At 39.3% G+C, this 25,791-nt stretch overlaps 1 protein-coding gene across 8 annotated transcripts in view; it reads left to right on the top strand.

Annotated features, from left to right (window-relative positions):
• The first annotated feature begins 1,624 nt into the window (after positions 1–1,624).
• The window catches only part of stard3nl (STARD3 N-terminal like), a 37,502-nt gene continuing 13,335 nt past the window's right edge, over positions 1,625–25,791 (top strand). For 3 of the 8 annotated variants that reach the window (XR_011352179.1, XR_011352178.1, XM_069921062.1), the window contains exons 1-7: positions 1,630–1,854; positions 9,702–9,969; positions 13,138–13,215; positions 13,310–13,387; positions 13,950–14,054; positions 14,153–14,273; positions 15,738–15,836. Coding sequence is in view for 6 of the 8 variants with exons in the window: in XM_069921062.1 (XP_069777163.1) it covers positions 9,751–9,969; positions 13,138–13,215; positions 13,310–13,387; positions 13,950–14,054; positions 14,153–14,273; positions 15,738–15,836 (700 nt within the window). In the remaining 2 variants the exon portion in view is untranslated. Of the gene's footprint in view, positions 1,855–9,701; positions 9,970–13,137; positions 13,216–13,309; positions 13,388–13,949; positions 14,055–14,152; positions 14,274–15,737; positions 15,837–25,791 lie in introns of all 8 variants that reach the window. The other 5 variants (XM_069921059.1, XM_069921058.1, XM_069921061.1 and 2 more) reach the window with 5 other exon arrangements.

Below are 25,791 nucleotides of genomic sequence, written 5' to 3'. Positions count from 1 at the left end.
GGAGGGGTATGCTGCAGGCTCGTTGGTGACTGACAAGTCCGATGCGGGACAGGCAGGCACGGTTTCAGCGGTTGCAAGGGAAAATTGGTTGGTTGGGGTTGGGTGTTGGGTTTTTCCTCCTTTGTCTTTTGTCAGTGAGGTGGGCTCTGCGGTCTTCTTCAAAGGAGGTTGCTGCCCGCTGAACTGTGAGGCGCCAAGATGGACGGTTGGAGGCGATATCAGCTCACTGGCGGTGGTCAATGTGGCAGGCACCAAGAGATTTCTTTAAGCAGTCCTTGTACCTCTTCTTTGGTGCACCTCTGTCTCGGTTCACAGTGGAGAGCTCACCACAGAACACGATCTTGGGAAGGCGATGGTCCTCCATTCTGGAGACGTGACCTACCCAGCGCATTTGGGTCTTCAGCAGCATGGATTCGATGCTTGCGGACTCTGCCAGCTCAAGTACTTCAATGTTGGTGATGAAGTCATTCCAATGAATGTTGAGGATGCCCCTTGAAAAATCTCACATGTCCTAATACTAAAGTCTTCGATCCTCATAAGTGTGTAGTACACAGAAATATCTGGATTAAAAGGCTCAACTTGGCAGGGCTGGCATCAATCAACAATTACAAAAGGAATTATTCTCAATCTGTTTTTGCTAAACACCTGGTGTTTAATAAGAGTGACAGTGACATGCACAGTATCAGACTACTGATTCTGTCAAGCGTCACAAATTTTGCAGGAAATGACAATGTTTACACAAAAAAAAAAAGAATTAAGCAGCACTAAGCAACCTGGGTAGGCAGTTCATTTCTCAATAGACTCAATTAAAGGTCTTATCCCAGATGGCTCACCCATGTATGCTGCCTGACATTCAGAATCCCTCCAGCTTCTTGTTGTTTGGCAGACAGTCCAATTTCATGGCCCAAGGATTTAAAGTCCCTGTGGTTCTCAGAAAGTGATAGAAAGGCAATTCTATCCAAGCATGTATTATGTACAAGAATTGTACAATTCTATCAGCAGAGAAGTTCCTAGCGGGCCAGACCTGTCCCATTCTATTTAGCTGTTTCCCCAATTCCCAAAAGTTGTGTTCTCAGGGGTATGACACAGCGATATTAACCATATAACCGTTTACAGCACGGAAACAAGCCATGTCGGCCCTTCAAGTCCGTACCGGTTCACTTGAACAACTCCACCCATTGGAGATTGTAGATCCATTGGAGATTGTAGATCCATTGGCGATGATCTTCCAGAAATTGATAGACTCTGGAGAGATTCCAGAGGATTACACATCTGAAATGTGAAAAATCACCTTTGAAAACCTAGGAGTAATGCAATCTTTATTTACTTTATTTAATGTACTTTTGATCATGAGAAAACATCAATCGTGTTGGCTGCAAAAAAAAAACCCAGCTGAGCTGCAAAAAACAAAATGCAATTGTAAAGCAATCCAGAGGATGGTTGCAGTCTGGAAATGCATTCCGTAAGAAGTTGGGGGCAAGTACTCAAAATATTTAAGAAACACCCGCCCGTCCATTGAAACGATAGGCTTCCACCTCATTCCCGTCCGCTCTTCCTCTCCAACATCCACGTACAGTGTGCCGGAGGAACTGAGCGGGCCACGCAGCATGTATGGAAGATCACAGACATCAAACCCCGGGATTTCGGCGCGAACACCGTCTATCTGGTGCCACCCGATCCGCTGTTCCCCCTCTATTGAACGTGCCGCTCCGTCTCTCCGGTTGACCCTCTCCTTCCGCCTTTGCTGGATGGGCGGGACCAATCGAGATCACGAGATCTCCAACCCGGTCCATCAGCAATCGCTTCCCCCCGAGCAGCAGTTCTGCTGCGCATGCACTCAGGTCTGGCGCTCAGGTGAGGAGGGGAGGGAGGGCGGGCGGGAATAGTATGTTGTCGGTATGTTTACTGCGACTCCGTCTACGGCTCTCCGAAGGAACCTGGTTCGAAGTGTGGAGGCCTGGCCGCCCTCTCCTTGCACGTCAGGGCCTGGACATTGTGGGTCTGTGAGGCTGCTCTCAGCTTCACCCTTAATAGCTTTCATTGAGGGTGCTGAGGTTCCCAGGCTCCTGCTGGGAATGCACGGAGGGATCTCAGGCTCCTGCTGGGAATGCACGGGGGGATCCAGGCTCCTGCTGGGAATGCACGGGGGGATCCAGGCTCCTGCTGGGAATGCACGGGGGGATCCAGGCTCCTGCTGGGAATGCACGGGGGGATCCAGGCTCCTGCTGGGAATGCACGGGGGGATCCAGGCTCCTGCTGGGAATGCACGGGGGGATCCAGGCTCCTGCTGGGAATGCACGGGGGATCCAGGCTCCTGCTGGGAATGCACGGGGGGATCCAGGCTCCTGCTGGGAATGCACGGGGGGATCCAGGCTCCTGCTGGGAATGCACGGGGGATCCAGGCTCCTGCTGGGAATGCACGGGGGGATCCAGGCTCCTGCTGGGAATGCACGGGGGGATCCAGGCTCCTGCTGGGAATGCACGGGGGATCCAGGCTCCTGCTGGGAATGCACGGGGGATCCAGGCTCCTGCTGGGAATGCACGGGGGGATCCAGGCTCCTGCTGGGAATGCACGGGGGGATCCAGGCTCCTGCTGGGAATGCACGGGGGGATCCAGGCTCCTGCTGGGAATGCACGGGGGGGATCCAGGCTCCTGCTGGGAATGCACGGAGGGTTCCCAGGCTCCTGCTTTAGAGATCCTTAATTTTCCCAGGATTTTGCTTTGTGGTTGGTGTCTGGCAGCTCCCCTTTGAGGTGCCTTGGATGCTAGGTTAGGGCCTGGGCTGCTGGGTTTACTTCTTAATCTTTGCAATTTTGAAGGAATTAGGTCATGACTCACTAATAATTGGCTAAATATCTCATTTTTGATAAACCCCTCTTTCTGTCTGCAATTTATATGGATGCTTGGCCTCCTCACTTTCTGTGACCATTGCTATAAAATGATACTCCTCGCTAGAACCTTCTCCATGCACTTCTGGCACTTAGCTCTATGTTCAAGTTTGTTTATCATCCAATTCTACAAGTACAACCTGACGAAACATCGTTTTCCAGTCCCTTCACAGCAAGCTCACCGAGACAAGCAATTCATTTGCACGGTACCTATATACAAATATTAAAAGTAATAAATATTATTGTTAAATAAGTTGTTGGGTCACAGAGTATAAGCAGTTCATCATAAGTAGTCTCAGTGCCCATGGGAAGAGGTTGTTTCTCAGCCTAGCGATTCTGGCTTTGGTTCTTCTGTATCTCTTTCCCGACAGGAGTAGCTAGAAGATTGTGCTCAATAATTTTGCAAGCCCTCTTTAGACAATGATCCTGGTAAATCTCATCGATGGTGGGGGGAGGGGAGAGTGGGTGTAAGGGAGAATGAGTGTTCATCTTTGCCACTCTCATGGTCCTTTGGATTGACCTCCATTTTGATGCCCTACACAACTGTTACATACGGTGATGTAGCCAGCTAGGATGATCTCATTAGAGCTCCTTTAGAAAATTGACTGGATGGTTCCCGGTTGCTTTGATGCCCCTCAGTCTTCTCAGGAAATGCATTCCTGACAGAGATTATGTTTTGTATCTAGGATTGGTCACTGTCTTCATTGGACTCCGAGGAACTTGGTGCTCACTGGTCCTGAGCTATTAATGTGTAGTGGAGGGTGGTCGTCCCTGGGCTTGCCAAAGTCTCCTTTGTTTTGTCCACTTTAAGACTTGGGTTATTAATTCTTGCACCATTTCCTGAGATTTTGCACCTCTTCTCTGAAGTGAAAATGATCATTGTTACGAACGAGGCCAGCTGCTGTTATCTGTAAACTGAATGACTCTTGGAGCTAGATCTGGTGTTGCAGTAGTGGGCTAGTAGTGTGAGCAAGATCAGACTGATCACACAGGTGCACCCATGCTCAGCATGATGGTGCTTCATGTTCTGCTGCCAACCTGGACTGGTCTTTGTTAGGAAATCCAAAATCCAATTACAGAAAGGGTTGTTGAGTCCCAACAAGGACAACTTCTCCATCGACTTCTTTAAACACTGAGCAACAGTATGACATATGAGGCATCATTCTTCAGGAGGGACAGGACAGAGTGGAGGGACAAGGTGACAGTATCATCAGTGGAACGATTCTATCTGCTGGTGAATTGAAATGGGTCCAGTGTTTCAGAGAGGTGCACTTTGAAGTGTTCCATTACCAACAGCTTGAAGAATTTCATAATGGTGGAGGTCACTGCCACTGGGCGGTAGTCATTGAGGCCTGTTACTGTCCCCCTCTTTCGTACCGAGATAATGGGGCTGTCTTGAAACCTGCAGAGAGGATGGAATGCTACAGGGAGATGCTGCAGTTGGTCCACACAGACCTTCAGTACCTGACCAGATACATTGTCTCGTCCCGCTTCCTTCTGAAGGTCCACCTTGAATAAGATTCTTCTCATCTCAGCCGTGGCTATGCAAAGGGCCAGTTCATCAGGGGGATATGGAGCTTTCTTTGGCTTCAGCCTGTTCTTCTCACCAGAGTTATCACAAATTGCATTCCTGAGTGAAAATTCCAATTCGAGTAAATGTGGGACTCTGAAATAGCCTGTCTACAACCATGATCTTTTAGACCACAGCTTGGCGCCATCTTAGACTAGATATTTCTATCTCTGGTTTTCCAATGCTGACACCTTGCTGATATCTGTCATATATTTAGATAAATATTCCAAGACTTTACTGATGGGACTACTCTGCACTCTAAACTTGGGACTACTGTTGTCCATGTCAGCATTTTTTTTTAACCAAACTTGTCACAAATTGATCACTCTTTCCTTTTAAAATTTCTATTTTTGTTCTCAAATCTCTTTCTCTGGTCCTAAAACTCTGCAATATCTCTGTGTTCCTCTAATTTGAATATTGACTATTTTTAAGTTTGATTGTTCAAACTTTGACAGTATCTTCAGTGCTGAGACATTAATCTAATTTCCTCTGGTTTGATTTTCCGGTTCTCTGGATACTCCTTAAAAGCAACCAAGCTTTTTGCTTATATCCTAATATTTCCTTAAGTGATGCAGTATCAAGTTTTAATACTTGTATGAAGTGATTTGCAATATTTTTCTATGTTATAGGGTTATATTAATTTTCTATTAATAGAAAATCTCGTTTGATCAATTCACATTGTCTGTGTGCACCATTGCACTGCTTTTCTTGCTCTGTTTGTGGTGCAGCACTCTGAACCAAAGCAGCAAACTCGTGTTCCCTCACTTAATGTACTTCTCCACATCCTCTGTTTTGATCAAGTTACTTCTTGGTCTTCTAAACTCTAGATTGGCCTGTGCAATCTTTCTTCCTGAGACAACCCACATGCTCCAGCATTCAGTTAAGTAAAGCTTCCCCAAGCTATTTCCAACACATTAACATTTTTTCCTCAGAGACCTGCAGTGTGCATCGTACTCCAGATGTAGTCTCTTGAATCCACAAATAACTGAAGCATAACCTCCCTTATTGGATTTGACTCCTGTAGCAGGAAGCAATTAAGTTCTGTTAGCTTTCCCCATTTTCTTCTGCAATAGCCTTTTGATTCACACTATCAAATGTCTCCTGGTAATCTAAGACATCCACTGGTCACCTATATCCACATCACATTACTCTTCAAAGAGCACATTAAGTTGGTCAAACATTTCACAAAATAATATTGATTGCCTAAATGACTTGAATTCTCCTAGAGCCCCTGCTATAAAATCTTTAATAGTAATTTCTATTATTTTCTCTATGGTAGATGTTGATTTAACATCCTGCTTTCTATTTTCCTTCTTTTTGTCATATGTAGATAATTTCTGAAAGCGGTTCCCTTGAGAAGATGAGAGTGAGACACCTCCTTTAATCACTCCACTTCTTGATGTTGGCAGAGGAAATGCAGGAGTTAGACTGATGAAAGGATGGAAATATACTATCAAGTCAAGTGGCTTGGAGGAGATCCTGCAGGGAGCTTCATGGACCTGCTGCTTTCTTCCCATTTATTTGCTGAGATGGTGTTGGGAGTATACGAGACAAGGGCTGGCATTTTGTGAATGGTGTTCTTAGGACTTGTTTGGGATTTTACAAACCATCAAAAATACAAGTATATAATTTACAAGCACCACGAGTTAGTTAAGTAAGGCATCCAATACAAAAATGCAATGCTTTACAGAAACAATAGTCACAATCTGTCTATTTGAGTGACTACAGAAAAGGTCACTTTTCCTCTTGCTGTTTTTGTGACTTTGCATTCTGTTCCTCTAAATTGCATTATTTTAGTCTTTTTGTATTGTTTTTGTTGGATCTGAAATAAAACTTGAACTATCTCTTTGCTCAATGGTGCATCTTTGCTGTTTGTTTGAGCCCTGTTCTTTCTCTTTAATCTTGATGTGAAATTACTCTTCCCACAAACGTTCTTGCTTGATTGGATAATCCTCTTGTCGTTCCCTTAATTCCTAATTCATTTGTTTTCTGGGCTCATCTTGATGGTATATTTCTTATGATTGGAATTCAAAACTTAAAAGTCTGAAGACTTCAGAATTGTGCCCTGTTCACCCAAATGCAAATCACCAACTCACTTAAAGAAAGTCAGTAGTTCTGGGTATCTGATCCTTTGGGAAGTCTACCCTAAACTTTCCCATGATCTGAAAAGCAACCCTTTGCTACCACTCTTTCTTGTTACTTAATCAGTTTTCTATCTATGCGGCAAAATCCCTTTTCATTCCTTGGGTTTCATATTTGACAAACTGTCGATTACTAATAAATTTTAAAACTTAAATTCTGTATGCCTGAAACCATTCTTTTCAACCTTTTCCCTCTTTCTGACCTTCACTACTTCATGGCTTTTAACTACTGTGTGATAACGTGAATTGGATGCAAAACTATTTGTATCCTTCGTGATGTTTTATTTGGGTTCAACATAATTTCCTTATTTGTGTACCCCATGCTTCTAATCATCCTTGGGCCTCGTGCTTTTTTTAAACCACATTCAACACTCTCCTCTTTCAAAGATTTATGTACATCTGCACCTAGGTTCCTCAGTTCCTGCATTTAGAACATTTTTGTGAAGAGAATGTAGTAGATGCCATCTGTAATACTAAAAGATGTGCTAAAATACTAAAAGGAGAAATTCAATCCATTCGAAGTAAAAGTAACTTTCAGACCTGGGCATTCATCGGGCCTGAAATGTTGGATGCCTTTTTTACTTCCTTTGGATGCTCTGTGGCCTGCTGAATTTATCCAGCATGTTTCTGTATTGCACATGAACCCATCTTCTGCATATTATCTTGTTTAGATGCCATCTTCAAATAATTTTTAAAAAAAATGTATGATAAATTAACAATGAGAAGGTTGGTTAGCAAAATTAAGATCTATAGTATTAAAACATCAGCATCTGCATATAATTAAAACAAGCTTATCACAATAGCTGAATCTCTAGTTGTAAGGTAAAAGCAAAATAACATTTAATGCCTTTCAGTGAGATTGTTCAAGTTGCTTACTCCAAAACAAAGTTCAATTTATTATTCAGCTCTGAATTTTAAAAAGTGAAGAATGGTTTCCAGAGCTGAACAATAAATCGAACTTTGTTTTGGAGCAGGGAGAGCATCAGCAGCATCTTTTGTATTTTTGGAGGCCTGCAGGACACGATGTCGCTCACCCTTAATTACCCGTGCAGTGGTGATGCTGAATAGGTGCCATGGTTTTCTGGTGAAGGTACGTCTGCAGTGATGTTGGATACTGAGTTCCAAAACAAAATATTTCTAAGACAAGTGGATGTGTGACTTCAAGAAGAAACTGCAGGTGATGGTGTTCCCGTGCATATGCTCCCTTTGCTCTTGTGGCAGGTTTGAGACCTACTGTTGGAATAGCTTCCGTAAACAGCTGCAGTAGATTTGAACAAAATGCAGCAGTTGCACTTGGGGAATTAATGTTTAATATGCTCATTGGGGTACTAATCAAGCAGGCTGTTCTAGATAGTGTACTTTTTGTGTCGTTGGGGCTGCATTCACCTAGATGAGTTCAAGTTTATTGTCTTCCGATCATGCATAGACAACAAGGTGAGTGTTTCTGCGGACCGTACACATACACAGCACATAATATTTCACATTTATACATGCTTCCTTTGATGGGTGAATCCAGGACAAGAAGGCACAGTCTTAGAATTAGAAGGTACCCACTTAAACAGAGATGAAGAGAAATTCCTTTAGCCAGAGGGTCGTGGATTTGTGGAATTCGTTGCCACATACATTTGTGGTAACCAGATCATTGGAGTAGTTTAAGGGAGAGATTGATAGGTATCTAATTAGTCAAGGTATCCAGGGATACGGGGGGAAAGGCCGGAATTTGGAACTAGACGTGATCAGTTTAGCTCAGAGTGGATTGGCAGAGCAGACTCGATGAGTCAAAAGGCCTATTTCTGTTTCTTTATATTGTAAATAAATATAAATAATTATTTTGGAATAATTTAGTCATCATTCTCACTTCCTGGTGGGAAGAAGCTATTTCTCAGGCTGAGTGGTGAGTGGAGAGTATTTCACTGCACTGGGTGGATAGACCTTTGGGTGTCAAGAGGTGGGTCACTGACCAGATACCCAGTGGCCAACTTGCTCTTTATAACCATGGTATTTGTATGACTATTGACATGAGTGGAGAGCATAAAGCTGGTTTATGATTCCGAGCTGAAGCAATACTCTGCTGCTCTTCTTTACCTACATTTGTCATCCCTGTACTTGCTGAGCATCACTGCTTCCCAGATGAGTGGTATTGCAATTTTAAACTCCTTATTCCAGTTTTCAGATTCCTTAGTGATCATCTTCCTCCCTGTTTCTATAATCCATGGTGCTCTGATCCTTGGGAATATTTGTATTCCTCCATTTCTGGACTTTGTATCTTCATTATCATCACTCCATCATTAGCTGCCAACTCTTCAGCTACTGAAATCCTTGGCGCTCAAATTCTCTCACTACCATTCCTTCTTTCCTCTTTTTAAGACCTACCCTTTGCATCATGTGGTAACAACAATCAGCGACTCTTGTATACTTCATTGATTTTTTAATATTCTCTCTGTATTGCAGTTTGTTTACTCGTTGTCTGTTTACAGTTCTTTATTTGTTATATATATGTGCTGTGTACTATTTCTTTCTGTACTACCAATAAGTGGTAATTCTGCCTCATCCACAGAAAACAAGAATCTCAGGGTTGAATGTGAAGTGATATATGTACTCTGACAATAAATCTGAAAACACAAAAGTCTCAGACTCCATGGTTGAAGTAAAAACAATACTGGAGAAACTCTGGTCAAATAGTATAATTTATATAGCAAAGATAAAGATACATAACCAATGTCGTGGGATTGAGCCCTTCATCAAGGTATGAAAAAATGTAGGCAGGTTATATAAAGTACACTGACCTGCTGCTTTTCTGTGTTTATACCTGTGCATAATGGTTTTGGTCATCCACCTATTAATAATGTGTATGATGGTTACATTTTGTTTGTGGTTTTCATAAAATGTGCCTGGGTTATCATTCTACATTAAAGTCATGTAACATTGTAGAACTAAAAACTGCCTGAGTCCACTGACATAAATTATTTGCTGGGGTAAACATCATGCTATGTTTGCTCTTTTCCATCAATAATTACTCAATTTTGTCAAAATTTAGGATGTGAGCTTTACTAAATTATTTTATCTCTTACCTGAGCTTTTATCTTTCTGTTCTTTTGCAGCTTATGGTAATGCTGAATCTGTTACGGATCGGTGGCAGGCTCTTGCAGGATGAGCAGATTATCAACTGGCCAGGAAAATGCTGCATTCAATACTTTTGGTGGCTCTCTCAGCACTGTGCAATCCATCACATCATACCAGGTTGCGGCTAGGTTAGACTCGCACAAATCCAGTGATAAAAGAATTATTTCTGATGTCAGGAGGACTTTCTGTTTATTTGTTACATTTGACCTTCTGTTTGTTGGTTTGCTGTGGATTATCGAATTGAATGTAAGTGTGAAATTCTTCTTTGTTGATTTCTGTTCCCTGTGACAGAGTTGAATAATTATTGTAGATTTTTCATTTGACCGTATAAACTTTATAACAGCTGATAGGTGTTGGTAGGGAACCTGACTTGTAGACTTGGCATCGAAGACAGGATCTCACCAAAAATGGATGAAGTAATTGTAGACATGCTTTTAGTGGAGCAGATGGGATCAAGGCCATTTTCCCATCATTCACTTTCCCCGTCAGGAATGCACTTTTTCTATCAGCCGTGAATGGGTCAGAATGTTGCTTATTGCAAAATCCATTATAAGAAATGCTTGACATAAAAATGAGGTCATACAAGTTCAATGGACTTTACATTTTTTAAAATATATTTAATAATGCTAATTAATTTATTTTTAGAATTCACAGGAAATGATGCTTTATTTTTATTGATTTCCCCTTCCATTTCCCTTTTCTGCCTGAGTTCCATGCCATTAGCAACCGTGCTCCTTGCAGAATGTTATGAGCCCAGTGGACCCCAAAACCCAGAAGCAATAGAAATTCACGAAGACAAGTGGTTACTTAAACAAAAGTTACTTTTAATTATCTTTAAATATGAGAACAGGATCAAACTTTAACATTACTATTAACTTAACTTAACCCCCCTTCTAATGTGCGCACATGTTTGTAATGTGTATACAGTTCACAAAAAGTTCTTTTATTCACAGTCCAATCTCACTTCTCATTCCTCCAAGTTCTTGTTATTCAGTTCTTTTACTGTGCACAGATTGTAACATCTATGAATTTCACCAGGCTTTGGTTCTTGAAAGGTAAATGGTTACCACTCAGGGATATTTTTGTCGGTTTTCAGAGAGAGATTTGTTGCTCGTTAGATACCCACAACTGATCCCTTTCAATCAGCCACTTCATTGTCTTGCTGAAGAAACTTGCCCCATCAGGTCTTTCTTTCAGGTCACCACAGAGTTCCTTTTTGTTTCCCTTATTTCAAGTGAAACATCATACAGCCGCCCCTCTCATCTTGTATGGACCATAAGGGCTTTGACGAGACTGAACTAAGAGCTCACAACCCATCTTCAAAATGTGGTTTTACCACGAGTTTGCCAGCTTGTCATGTTCCAGTCCCAGCTGCTGCTGCTGAACTGTAGAACTGAATTCTCTCTCTCTCTCACTCAGAGAAAACCACATGACCCTCTTAGAACAGCCAACTGCACTCAGACAGACTGCGGCTCCGGACCCAATCTTCTGAGCCTGTTCATCCATTGCTTTCCAAAACAATAATCCATTACTCCACAGCATGTCCAATTAACATCTACTTATTGGCATTCTTCAAAGTTTGTGCAAAGGCACTTGGAGCCTGAATTGTCTGGCTTGAGCAGAGCTCTGGCATTTTAAATGAGATCTGTTTTGAAGTGTTTGTATGTGACCTACACTAAAAAAAATATCTATATACAATATGAAATATAACATAACGTGTCACAAGAGTAAGTGTAAAAGAACTGCTGCGTGTAAATTCCTCTACTGGTCTGTGCCTGAAAATGTTTACAGTAAATTCTCCTTTCCCTGATGATCTTAAAACTGTAAAGTCTTACCAGTGATTAGCTGACCAGAACTCCACATCATAATTTTCATTGGATATGATATTCACGTAGTTAGAGGAACCTTTGCTTTGAATTTTGTAACTGTGCCAGTCTTCTGCGAGCATTTTTAAAAAATACATTTATAATCAAGTATGTGATTTTTAAATTGCTGAGATAACATTTCTGCAACTACACATTCACGAGGAATAGATTGAGTAAACAGAGTAGGAAAATTGATATCCTGGGGACATAGGTTTAAGGTGATGGGGGAGAGATTTAACAAGTACCCCAGGGGTACCTTTTTGACACACAGAGTGGTTGGTGCATGGAATGGGCTGCTGTCAGATGTGGGTGAGACAAGTACTATTGTAAGATTTAAGAAAAAATGGATGGATTTAGACTTTAGAGGGATATGGGCCAAATGCTGGCAGGTGCGACTTATGTGGGTGGGACATTTTGGTTCACGAGGGCAAGTTAGGCTAAGGAGCTGTTTCCACACTGTATGATCATAATTCTGTTTAGAACAAGAAATTGCTTTTTCCAGAAGTTCTTGAGTCTTCAGAATCTTTACTCCTCTGTCTATTCAAATACAGAGGAAAAGTGTTGGGATTCTAAGAAATGAGATTAGGAAGCACAGGATGAACCATGGTTTTGTACAATTGCAGACCAAGCTTAGGAGCCACTTAACCCAATCATCTTTTCACAGTAAAACCCCTGATTTCCTGAATTCAAGAAATTGGTGCCTCAAGCAACTGACATTAAAAAAAAATGGATGAAAATAGATTTTAAAAATTAAAATAAATAAGAATAGAATAATAGGTTAAAAAGTACATAAATTTAAAACTGTAAAAGTAAATATTCTCTGAAGTAACACAAACCTTTGGTAAAGATGGGAGTAAATATTCAACCAGCAGCATGCCTTGGTCAGGCTTTGCTCGTAGCAGCTTTTTGAATAAAGTTGCGTTTGAATAAAATGGTGTCCCCCAGGATGAAGATCTGGTTGATGCTGCTCGCTGTTGGGGTGACTCTCTTTATCCCTGCTTAGTAAGTCTCCCCAGTCAGAGGCTTTATCTGTAAACATCATTATGATGTTATTGTTCGTCTTTCGGGTGACTCCGCACAGGGTGAGGAACCTGCAGATGCACTTATCTAGTATCTACCAATGCCCATAATTGCCGGATACCATGGGTTTTATTGTATTTGTTATTATTGATGTCCTTAAATCATTGAAACTTGTTTAAAAATTGTGCAATGTTGTTTGAAGATCCTGAAATATAGTAGGCAACTTACTGTGTCTATGTAAGTTTTTCTGGAAGTATTATTATTCTGTAAAGTAGTTGTTATTCAAGCTGTCGGCAACACTGTGACATTGCCACAAACTGAAAACATTCATTTTATTCCACTAATTATTAAAAAAATTTTGACCTCTGACTTAGAATTGTTGGTGTTATTACTTTAGCCACAACAAACATTGATCCACATTTTAAATTCAAAATAATTGCAAACAGGTTTCTCAATATAGGAATATTTCTCCCAGGTTCAGTAACAACAGCTGACAAAATGATTGTATATTTTTTTGTTTGTTTTCTAGGTAGATGGTGGCATAATTCATAGTTTAAAAAATGAAGTTGTTCATTATGATTTCTGCAAGTCTTACTTTGATATATTTGTGAGTAGATTTTCTCATTTTCCTTGGAAAATCATGTTGAATGCTACTTTCTAACCCTGATGCAACTTTTATCTTCCTCTCCTTGTCTTTGCAGCTGCTGGCAGTGTTCCGATTCTTAATGCTGCTTTTGGCATATGCACTGTGTAGGTTACGCCACTGGTGGGTAATTGCGGTGAGTGATATTTCTTGCTTATTATGTTAGGAAAGTGGGTGTTTATTAAATGTGGGCCAGAAGCTTAACTCTTTTCAAATCAGGCAAACAATTTATTTTTCAGGTTGTATACACCTGAATTTGAGGAAATGGCTTTCTGCTTCTTGTAATGAAAAGAATCATTAAAGCTCTTAGTGATGACCACCCACATTTGTGTGGGTATTTTTTTTTTTGCAAGATTCCTGTATGACATGCAAAGCTATATGATTATCTCTGTACACATGACAATAAATAATTCAGTTCAATTCACATTGTACCCATTAGGACAATATTCTCTCCTCTGGTCTCTGATTTCAAAAGGCAAGCTTATTACTTAGGCGATTGTAGATTGCGTCAGATTTTTTTTTTAATCCTTTGGAAGAAGAGAGAATCATTTTCCTTGAAACACTGTTTTCCCACTGTACAGACTTCTGAGCATCACAGAAATGTAGTAGGCAATAGGGGCTTTAGAATTGATAATACACTGGGTTTGCCATTCACTATGAACATGCTTTGATTCAAATTTGAACTGGATTAAGTGCAGGTTCCATTGGCCCACCCTGCTATGACTGGGAATGCTTCTCTTCTATTCCAGATTACAACATCTGTTACCAGTGCCTTTCTAATTGCAAAGGTCATTATTTCCAAGGTATGTAATAACCATGCAACTAAGCTCCTAAAATCTATACTGAGATTTACCTTCTGTTACTATGTTATTTAATGTAAACATGTCTGATTTTACTTTAGCTCTTGATGGAGGGTAAAGCCTTTGCTTATTTGCTGCCAATAATCTCCTTCATACTGGCCTGGATCGAGACTTGGTTCCTGGATTTTAAAGTTTTGCCACAAGAGGCAAAGGATGAAAACAGTTAGTAAAGTTAATCAGTTTGCTTTTGAACTAACTATCCCTCCAATAGGAGATCAGATGTTGAAAGTAGTTCTGATAAAAAATAATTCATAACATTAAACTTCGTTGCCTTGTCAATTGTGCCTTTTTGACTCTTCATTATATACATCATAGAACATTACAGCACAATAAAGGCCTTTCAACCCACAATGTTATGCTAATCTTTATATATCTTAAAAAAAGCGAAACCCTCCCTACCTCATAATCCTCTATTTTTCTTTCATCCATGTGCCTGTTTAAGAACCTCTTAAATGCCCCTATTGTTCCAGCCTCCACCACCACCCATGGCAGAGCATTCCAGGCACCCACAACTCTGTTTTTTAAAAAAAAAATAATATCCTTGATGTCTTCCCTATACCTTCCTCCCCTCACTTTGTAGAGATGTCCTCTGGTGCGTGCTATTCCTGCCCTGGGAAAATGATGCTGGCTGTCTACCTTATCTATGTCTCTCATAATCGTGTAGACCTCTATTAAATAATCTCTCATCCTTCTTCACTCCAAAGAGAAAAGTCCCAGCTTTTCTAACCTTGCCTCCCAAGACGTATTTTACAATCTAGGTAACATCATAGTAAATCTTCTTTGCACCCTCTCCATAGCTTCCACATGTTTCCTATAATGAGGTGACCAGAACTGAACACAATATTCAGAGTATTGTTTCACCAGAGATTTATAGAACAGAAATGTCACCTCAGGACTCCTGAACTCAATCCCCTGACTAATGAAGCCCAAGATACCATGGACTTTCTTAACTATCTTATTCAACCTGCACGACAACCCCAAGGTTCCTCAGGTTTTCCACACTGTTAAGTACCCTCCCATTGTCCTCTCCAAAATGCACCACCTCATACTTACCCAGATTTAACTCCATCTGCCACTTTTCCACCCAACTCTGCATCCTGACTATAACCTGTTGTAACCTATGATAACCTTCAACACTATCGACAACTCCTCCAACTTTCGTATCCTCTGCAATCTTACTGACTACATCTTGGTGCAAATCATTTATAAAAATCACAGAGCAGAGGTCCCAGAACAGATCTTTGCAGAACTCCACTAATCACTGACCTCCTGGATAAATACTTCCCATCTCTGCTTTCCAGGGGTAAGCCAATTCTGAATCTACATAGCCGAGGTTCCATGGATCCCATGCCTCATGACTTTCGTGGGGAACCTTTATCAAATTCCTTAGTAAAATTCATATACACTACATCTAAGGCTCTACCCTCATCAATTCAGTTGTTACCTTTTCAAAAAGCTCAATTAGGCTCTTGAGACATGACGTTCCCATACAATCTATTCCCAGTCTGCTGTACTGGGACAGAATACCTCCTAGGTCAGGAACCTCAAGTTTTACTTTCTATGTGTAGGGTTATAAATGGAATAATTTTGTTGATGTCCATTAATTCTGTGTCCTTTCTGTTCCAGGAGTCTTCACTGTCTCTGATGTAGAGGAACAAGCACCACTTATCCTTCCTGGTCCGCTCTCAGATGGCCAGTTTTATTCTCCCCCCGAATCTGTTGTGGGTAAGTATCAATAAAGGATGCTTGAGATTATAGGTCATCTCTGATTGCACTTAATTTCCCACAGCTTATCTTTATGGTGCACAAATCAAATTGAGAATATTGTGGATTTAATTAATTCCTACCCAAATATCAATCAATATTTTAAGCATGCACCTACATGAATTGATATCTACATGGAGCAAGAGACATTATTTATTGCAGCAATAACAGAGACATTCAGTAGAACTGAGTCACTGTTCTTTGCCCATTCACCCTTCCCATAGCTCATACTTTCATCTCGATGCTAAAATAGAGCTCTTTTCTGAGAAATGGCATTGTGACTCCAATTGTATGTCAACAAATTATTTCTTTGTCTCTGTGCATGTCTTTCTCACTAAAAATAATAGATAATTATGTATAGTACTTTACAGAAGTGAACACCTTAAACATTTGGGCCTGTTGCCAGAGCAAATATTCCACCTAACCCAATTTTATTTTGTGTGCAAGACAGTCATTTAACCTTGTGATCTCCTAGAACCTACTTCCTAACTTAGATTTCCAATGCACCAAGTCAGACGCCATTCATAGAGAGTGAAGGACAGTCAACATTTCGGACCTAAATCCTTTGTCAGGAATAAGTTTATATAAAAAAAAAGATGCTTGAATAGAGGTGGGGGAGAGGGTTGAGGGTAGTTCTCTGGAAGGAGAAGGAAGGGAAGGGGGTGGGAGCTGGAGAAAGGAAAACAGAGAGATAGAGTATAGGAGAGGGGTTAAATAGAAATTGGAGAGGTCAATATTTTTTTTTTCAATTTTTTATTTTTCACACCATAAATCACATTAACCATGATACACACTTTTTCCTTTTCACACATATACAGTGCCATTTTCTCCCCTCCCTCCTCCCATCCCACCCTCCCTACCACCCCCCTCCCGTCCATTTAAGGTACAAAATCTAGGATACATTAAACCAGTCAGACAATGTTGTCATTCAATAAAAATACACCAGAAATTCCACTGAGTCCATTCTTTTCATTTCCTTTTCCTTCCGTTAACTTAGGTAGTGATTGTCCCCGGAAGGTTTTCGCTATTGTGTTTCATGTAAGGCTCCCATATTTGTTCGAATATTTCAATATTATTTCTTAAACTATATGTTATTTTTTCTAATGGAATACATTTATTCATTTCTATATACCATTGTTGTATTTTCAAATTATCTTCCGATTTCCAGGTTGACATAATACATTTTTTTGCTACGGCTAGAGCTATCTTAACAAATCTTTTTTGTGCATCCTCCAAATCAATTCCAAATTCTTTGTTTTTTATATTACTTAGGAGGAAGATCTCTGGATTCTTTGGTATATTGTTTTCTGTTATTTTATTTAATATCTGATTTAGATCTTCCCAAAATTTTTCTACTTTCTCACATGTCCAGATTGCATGAATTGTTGTTCCCATTTCTTTTTTACATCGAAAACATCTATCAGATACTGTTGAGTCCCATTTATTTAACTTTTGAGGTGTAATGTATAGCCTGTGTATCCAGTTATATTGTATCATACGTAACCTCGTATTTATGTATTTCTCATCGTTCCAGAGCATAACTTCTCCCATGTTTTCTTTTTTATCTTTATATTTAAATCTTGTTCCCATTTTTGTTTAGTTTTACCATTTGTTTCCCATTTCTCCTTTTCTTGCAGTTTAATATACATATTTGTTATAAATCTTTTGATTATCATTGTATCTGTAATCACATATTCAAAGTTACTTCCCTCTGGCAAACTCAAACTGCTTCCTAATTTATCCTTCAAGTAGGATCTCAATTGGTAATATGCCAGCGCTGTATCTTGAGTTATATTGTATTTATCTTTCATTTGTTCAAAGGATAAGAATCTATTTCCTGAAAAACAATTTTCTATTCTTTTAATCCCTTTTTTCTCCCATTCTCTAAAGGAAAGGTTATCTATTGTAAAAGGGAGTAACTTGTTTTGCGTCAATATTAGTTTTGGTAATTGATAATTTGTTTTATTTCTTTCTACATGAATCTTCTTCCAAATATTAAGTAGATGATGTAATACTGGAGAACTTCTATATTGTACCAGTTTTTCATCCCATTTATATAATATGTGTTCAGGTATCTTTTCCCCTATTTTATCTAATTCTAATCTGGTCCAATCTGGCTTTTCCCTTGTTTGATAAAAATCTGATAGGTATCTTAATTGTGCGGTTCTATAATAATTTTTAAAGTTTGGCAGTTGTAAGCCTCCTTGTTTATACCATTCTGTTAATTTATCTAGTGCTATCCTCGGTTTCCCCCCTTTCCATAAAAATTTCCTTATTATTTTCTTTAACTCCTTGAAGAATTTCTCTGTCAGTTGTATTGGCAATGCCTGAAATAGGTAAATTATCCTTGGAAAAATGTTCATTTTAATACAGTTTATCCTATTAGTGTTAGTGGTAAATCTTTCCAATGCTCTAAATCGTCCTGTAATTTTTTTCATTAGTGGATAATAATTGAGTTTATATAGTTGGCCGAGATTTTTATTTATTTGTACACCTAGGTATCTTATTGCTTGCATTTGCCACCTAAATGGTGATTCCTTCTTAAATTTTGAGAAATCCGCATTCTTCATAGGCATTGCTTCACTTTTATTTACGTTGATCTTGTAACCCGACACTTCTCCATATTCCTTCAATTTCTTATATAATTCTTTTATTGATAGTTCTGGTTCTGTTAAGTATACTATAACATCATCCGCAAATAAACTGATTTTATATTCCTTGTCTTTTATTTTTATCCCTTTTATATTATTTTCTGTTCTTATCAATTCTGCTAGTGGTTCTATAGCTAACGCAAACAATAAAGGTGATAGTGGGCATCCCTGCCGTGTTGACCTGCTTAAGTTAAATTGCTTTGATACATGTCCATTTACTGTCACTTTCGCTAATGGTCCCTTATATAATGCTTTAATCCAATTAATATACTTCTCTGGTAAACTGAATTTTTGCAATACTTTGAACAAATAATTCCATTCTACTCTGTCAAAGGCTTTCTCTGCGTCTAAAGCAACTGCTACTGTTGGCGCTTTATTCCCTTCTACTGCATGAATTAAGTTAATAAATTTACAAATATTGTCTGTTGTGCGTCTTTTTTTGATAAATCCAGTTTGGTCTAGATTTACCATTTGCGGTACATACTCTGCTAATCTGTTTGCTAATAGTTTAGCTATTAACTTATCTGTGTTAAGTAAAGATATTGGTCTATATGACGCTGGTGTGAGTGGATCTTTCCCTTGCTTTAGTATTACTGTAATTATTGCTGTTTTACATGAATCTGGTAAGCTTTGTGTTTTATCAATCTGGTTGATTACTTCCAGGAGGGGCGGAATTAATAAGTCTTTAAATGTTTTGTAGAATTCTATTGGGAATCCATCCTCTCCTGGTGTCTTATTATTTGGTAATTTTTTTATTATCTCTTGTATTTCTACTATTCTAAATGGCTCTGTTAATTTATTTTGTTCCTCTATTTGTAGTTTTGGTAGTTCAATTTAAGTTAGAAATTCATCTATTTTCCCTTCGTTTTCAGTTCGGTATAATTGTTCATAGAATTCTCTAAAGTTTTCCTTAATTTCTTTTGGATTATATGTAATTTGTTTGTCTTTTTTCCTTGATGCCAATACCATTTTCTTAGCTTGTTCTGTCTTAAGCTGCCATGCTAGGATTTTGTGCGTTTTTTCACCTAGTTCATAATATTTCTGTTTTGTCTTCATTATATTCTTCTCCACCTTATATGTTTGTAGTGTTTCATATTTTATTTATTTATCCGCCAATTCTCTTCTTTTAGTTGTATCTTCCTTCGTTGCTAATTCTTTTTCTATATTTACTATTTCCCTTTCCAACTGCTCTGTTTCCTGATTATAGTCCTTTTTCATCTTGGTTACATAACTTTTTATTTGCCCTCTAATGAATGCTTTCATTGCATCCCATAGTATAAACTTACCTTTCACTGATTTCGTATTTATTTCACAATACATTTTAATTTGTCTTTCAATAAATTCTCTAAAATCCTGCCTTTTAAGTAACATGGGGTTTAATCTCCATCTATACATTCTTGGAGGGATGTCCTCTAACCTTATTGTCAATATTAAGGGTGAATGGTCCGATAGTATTCTAGCTTTATATTCTGTTTTTCTTACTCTATCTTGCATACGAGCTGATAACAAAAATAGGACTATTCTTGAGTATGTTTTATGTCTAGCCGAGTAATATGAATATTCCTTTTCCTTTGGGTGTTGTTTCCTCCATATATCCAAAAGTTGCATTTCTTCCATCGATTTAATTATAAATTTGGTTACTTTGTTCTTTCTGTTAATTTTTTTCCCAGTTTTGTCCATATTTGAATCCAAATTCAGGTTGAAATCCCCTCCTATTAATATGTTCCCTTGCGTATCTGCTATCTTCAAAAAGATATCTTGCATAAACTTTTGATCTTCTTCGTTAGGTGAATATACATTGAGTAGATTCCAAAACTCTGAATATATCTGACATTTTATCATTACATATCTCCCTGCTGGATCTATTATTTCCTCTTCTATTTTAAATGGCACATTTTTACTAATTAATATAGCTACTCCTCTTGCTTTTGAATTATACGATGCTGCTGTTACGTGTCCTACCCAATCTCTCTTTAATTTCTTGTGCTCCAATTCAGTTAAATGTGTTTCTTGCACAAATGCTATATCAATTTTTTCTTTTTTCAGTAAATTTAGCAGTTTCTTCCTTTTAATTTGGTTATGTATTCCATTAATATTTAAAGTCATATAGTTCAACGTAGCCATTTTATACTTTGTTTATCTTCCCTTTCCGTTTCTCCATCATTACCTTTCCTTCTTATCCATTTCTGTTTTCTTGTTTTGAACCCTTTATAAGACAACATTCCTAAAACATCAAACATTTTCCTTATTCTCCTATTTAAAACTTCTTTAGCCCCAATCTCCCCTTCCCCTCCTGAGTTGTCCTTTATCCACATCTCCCCTCTCCATTTGGATTTGCGAATTCACTCGCAAGCGTCAGCTGATTTTGCAGTGACCGTAACTGCTCCCCACCCAGCCCCCCCCAGAAAAGATTTCACTTTTCATATGTAACAAAGGTCACTCTTTTAATTCCCTCCTTATTCCCTCTATTCCATTTCCTTCCCTTATTAATTCTTGTCTATACTCTCTATATTTTCCTCTAAATACGGATACATTCATGTATGCACACTATACATATACACACATATACCTCTTTACCCACATACATATAAATCGTGGTCATTTTTACTCTTATTACATGTCTTCATCTCTCTGCTTGTTTTGTAGTTGTTCTGCAAATTTCCTTGCTTCCTCTGGATCCGAGAATAGTTTTTTTCCATAAGATCGTTTTCGCTGTATTGAACTCCTTCCTCTTCTTCAGGAGCTCAAAACTTGTGTCTTTTTAGTTCGCAGTCTTTTGTACTCTCGTTACACGTCTTCATCTCTCAGTCTATTTTGTAATTGTTCTGCAAATTTTCGTGCTTCCTCTGGATCCGAGAATAGTCTGTTTTGCTGTCCTGGAATAAATATTTTCAATACCGCTGGATGCTTTAGTATAAATTTATACCCTTTCTTCCATATAATCGCCTTTGCTGTATTGAATTCCTTTCTCTTCTTCAGGAGTTCAAAACTTATATCTGGATAAATGAAGATTTTTCGCCCTTTGTACTCCAGTGGCTTGTTGTCCTCTCTTACTTTTTCCATTGTTTTCTCCAGTACCTTTTCTCTTGTAGTATATCTTAGGAATTTTACTAAAATAGATCTTGGCTTTTGTTGTGGTTGTGGTTTAAAGGCCAATGCTCTATGTGCCCTTTCTATTTCCATTTTTTGCTGTAGTTCTGGACATCCTAGGATCCTGGGGATCCAATCTTTTATAAACTCTCTCATATTCTTGCCTTCTTCATCTTCCTTAAGGCCCACTATCTTTATGTTATTTCTTCTGTTACAATTTTCCATTATATCTATTTTCTGAGCTAACAGCTCTTGTGGCTCTTTAACTTTTTAATTAGATTCCTCTAATTTCTTTTTTAAGTCCTCTACCTCCATTTCTACTGCTGCTTCTCGTTCTTCCACCTTGTCCATTCTTTTTCCCATTTCTGATAAGGTCATATCTATTTTATTCATTTTCTCTTCTGTATTGTTTAATCTTTTTAAATCATTAAATTCTTGCGCTTGCCATTCTTTAAATGACTCCATGTATTCTTTAATAAGTGAAAGTATATCCTTGGTCTTGCCTTTCCCTTCTTCTTCTATTTCACTGTACTCTTCCTCTTCTTTTTCCTCTGGGTTGGCCATCTGTTGTTTCTTTGTTGTCCTTTTCTTCTCTTCTTTCTTGTTTTCGTTGTCTTCTATGTTCTCCTCTTGCTGCAGGTGTTCTGCAGCTGTCATTGCCGGCTGTGGAGATCGACTCCCCAGCTGGTCACCCCTCCCGTCGGTGTGTTTTTTTGCATGCGCGGTTGCGCACTTTTAATCGGCTCAGCAAGCCATTTTTGTAGTCCACTTTCTACCGATCTGAGGGAGCGGGTTTCTCTCTCCACCGTGGGCCTCTTCGAACAGGTAAGGCCTTCTCCTTCTTCTTCCGTTGTCTTCTCTTCCTCTCTTCTCACCGTTGGTTTCGATTTTTCTTTTTTCGTCGCCATCTTCTTTCCACCTTTATACTCACTTTACTTTAATTTTTATTTTTGTGCCTTTGTGTTTTCCTTTATTTTTTCCGACTTTTCTGGAGAGGGCTGGAGTTCACCGTCCGGCCACTACTCCATCACGTGACTCCCCCGAGGTCAATATTGATGTCACCTGGTTGATGTTATTCCTCCAATTTGTGGGTAGCCTTGGTTTGGCCTTATGTGAGGCCATGGATAGGGATATCATTGTGCTGAATGGTATGTTGAATTAAATTGGTTGGCCACTACAATGTCCTTGCTGTTACAGCAGACAGCAAAAGTGCTCAACCAAGTGATCTGCTAATCTCTGTCCAGTCTCCCTGATATAGAAGAGGGCTCTGGATAAACATCCTATGGATGCTGCATGACCTGCTGAGTTTCACCAGCACATTTGGATATTGCACTTGACCCCAGCATCTGCAGATTTTCTTGTTTTTTTTCTATTGTTTAACTCCTTGCATAGATTTCATTCTTTTAATAGCAGAAGCTGATGAATGCTCTCCTGACTATTTTCTACTCTCTGTTCTAAAGGTTGTGAGTTTGAAAGTGACTGATTCACGATTGTTCATATCTGGATGAAAAACAGCTCATGCCATTGGCCCTCTCTGATCTGCTTCCCTGTAGTGCAAAAATGATAATATCCTGGCTTGTATCTTGCACCACTCATTATCATCTAAGATTCCTGATGACACCAACCCCACCTCAAGCTGTTCTGGACTTTTTATTTCCTCCCCCCCCCCCCCCCCCGAGATTTCCATCCATTTATTTGCCTTTCTGCCCTTATTCCATTTCCCAAAGACTTGATCTTTCTGCCATTATCATTTTCCTGGCTTGCCCATCTGTTGTAATAAATGATATTTCTGTGTTTTGAAGACAAAGTGTAAATTTGTTAAAACTTTTATACATCTTTAGAATACTTGTAATATTAAAAGTGGTTATTCCAGGTATGATTTCTCTGAGTTATCTCAGCAGATAAGCAAAGCTAACTTTCTAAAAATTATTCATAAATATGCAGTTGTATATTTTTATCCTAAAGCACTGTTTAAAATTTATTTTGTAAGTGATTCTGAATCTTTCAAACATGCAGTGTATCAGTTAAAATCATTACTTCTGTTTTCTGGTGGGTTTTTGTTTTTGAAAGATAATCAGTTCCTGCCACTACAAAGGAAGCTGATGCCAATTCCCAGAAGTGTCAATATCGAGTTGTAAACACCTGTTCAACATTTACTGGCCTTTCAAGCATTTCATGGTCAGGTTCCTGGTTGGGGTTGCTTGAATGAAGCAGTAGTTGGCGAGGTTGGATTTTGGATCAGTCACTCCCTAAGTTAGTGGTTCATGTTGACAGTGTTTGGGTTCTGACTAAACCGATTTGGGAAGTATTGTAATTAGACAAGACTCCAGTCTATTCACCACAGGAGCTTGTTTCCCATATCAGCCCATTTCTGTAGAGTTAAACCACAGCAAATATTTCCTATGTGCTGTGACTTTCGGCTCTGCTGCCTGGCTGAGGTTTCATTGTTACAGGTGTTAAGTATGAGGAAGTAGAACAGTTTTTCGCCACACTGCAGTCTTCACCAAGCTCCGGGCTGAGCATAGTAACATTAACATGTCTCCTTCTCAATCTCCCCTTTACACCCACATCCCTTAACTTGTATGTTCAAACCACAAGACGCAGGAGCAAGAATCGGGTGTATATAGGATGGGCAGTGAGTCAGCATATAGGAGGGAGAATGAAAACTTGGCTGAATGGTGCACTAACAACAACCTCTCATTCAATATCACCAAAACTAAGTAGCTGACTGTAGACTTTTAGAAGGAAACACCAGAAACATGAGATCCAGTGATCATTGGGGAATCAGAGATTAAGAGGATGAACAAATTTAAATTCTTGCGAGTTACTTTCTCGGAGGATATTTCCTGAACCTAACATACTAATGTCATCATGAAGAAGGCACGTTAGTGCCGCCACTTCCTCAGGAGTTTGTGGAAGTTCGGTGTGACATTGGAAACCTTAGCAAACCTATAGATGTGTAGTGTAAAGTGTACTGACTGGGTGCATTAAGGCTTGGTATGGTCGCATCAATACCTCTAAACCGATAGCCCTGCAAAAGGTAGTGGACCCAGCCCAGTACATCACAGGCAAAACTCCTCATCATCGAGAAAATCTACATGGAGTGCTGCCATCAGAGAGCAACAGCAATCATTAAGGATCCACACTACCCGGGACGTGCCCTATAATTTCTGGATAGAATGTAAGGAAAGAGATTTAAGTGCCATAAGACTCGTACCGCCAAGTTCAGGAACAGTTGTTACCTTTCCACCAGTAACGCGCATACAGATGAGCGACATACAGGTGAATAAATATATATAAATATTGTTTAGTAAATAGTGGAGTCTTGGTGGAAAAACACTTACTTTGCACATATTTATTACTGAATATTTTTTCTGTATTTGCACAGTCAATTTGTTTACATTTCTCTTTTTTTTTTATACGCATCTTTTTATTGAACACAGTTTACACTGCCAATATGTAGAAATTCTGTCTGGGTCTGGAGGAATAAGAATCTCTGGTGAATGTGATGTCTTGCATGTACTCTGATGTTAAATTTGAACTTGCGAATTAGACTATTTGGCCTATTGAGTCTGTTCCACTATTCAAATAGTGGCTCGTGTATTTTTTGCTCTGAACTCCATTTTCCTGCTTTCTCCCCATAACCTTTGACACACTTATTAATCAATTATCTGCCCAATGATGGCTTCCACAGCTGTCTGTGGCAATAAATTCCACAGATTCACCACCCTCCAGCTGAAGAAATTTCACCTTATTTCTGTTCTAAAGGGATGCTTCCACTACTGGAACCACCTTCTTCACAACCACTCTATCCAGCCCTTTCAATATTCAGTATATTCCTGAAGAAAACTGAGGTCCTCCATCAGCCAGCTCCCCACCATGACTACCAGCCCCCCCACATCTCCATCGGTCACACAAAACTCAAAACGGTCAACCTGTTTACCTATCTCGGCTGCACCATTTCATCAGATGCAAGGATCGACAACGACATAGACCACAGACTCGCCAAGGCAAATAGCGCCTTTGGAAGACTACACAAAAGAGTCTGGAAAAACAACCAACTGAAAAACCTTACAAAGATAAGCGTATACAGAGCCGTTGTCATACCCACACTCCTGTTCGTCTCCGAATCATGGGTCCTCTACCGGCATCACCTACGGCTCCTAGAACACTTC

This window comes from Narcine bancroftii, chromosome 2, assembly GCF_036971445.1.
Source record: "Narcine bancroftii isolate sNarBan1 chromosome 2, sNarBan1.hap1, whole genome shotgun sequence".
Lineage (NCBI taxonomy): Eukaryota > Metazoa > Chordata > Chondrichthyes > Torpediniformes > Narcinidae > Narcine > Narcine bancroftii.
The sequence above is the reverse complement of the archived record's forward strand: the minus strand, read 5'-3'. Positions and strand labels throughout refer to the sequence as shown.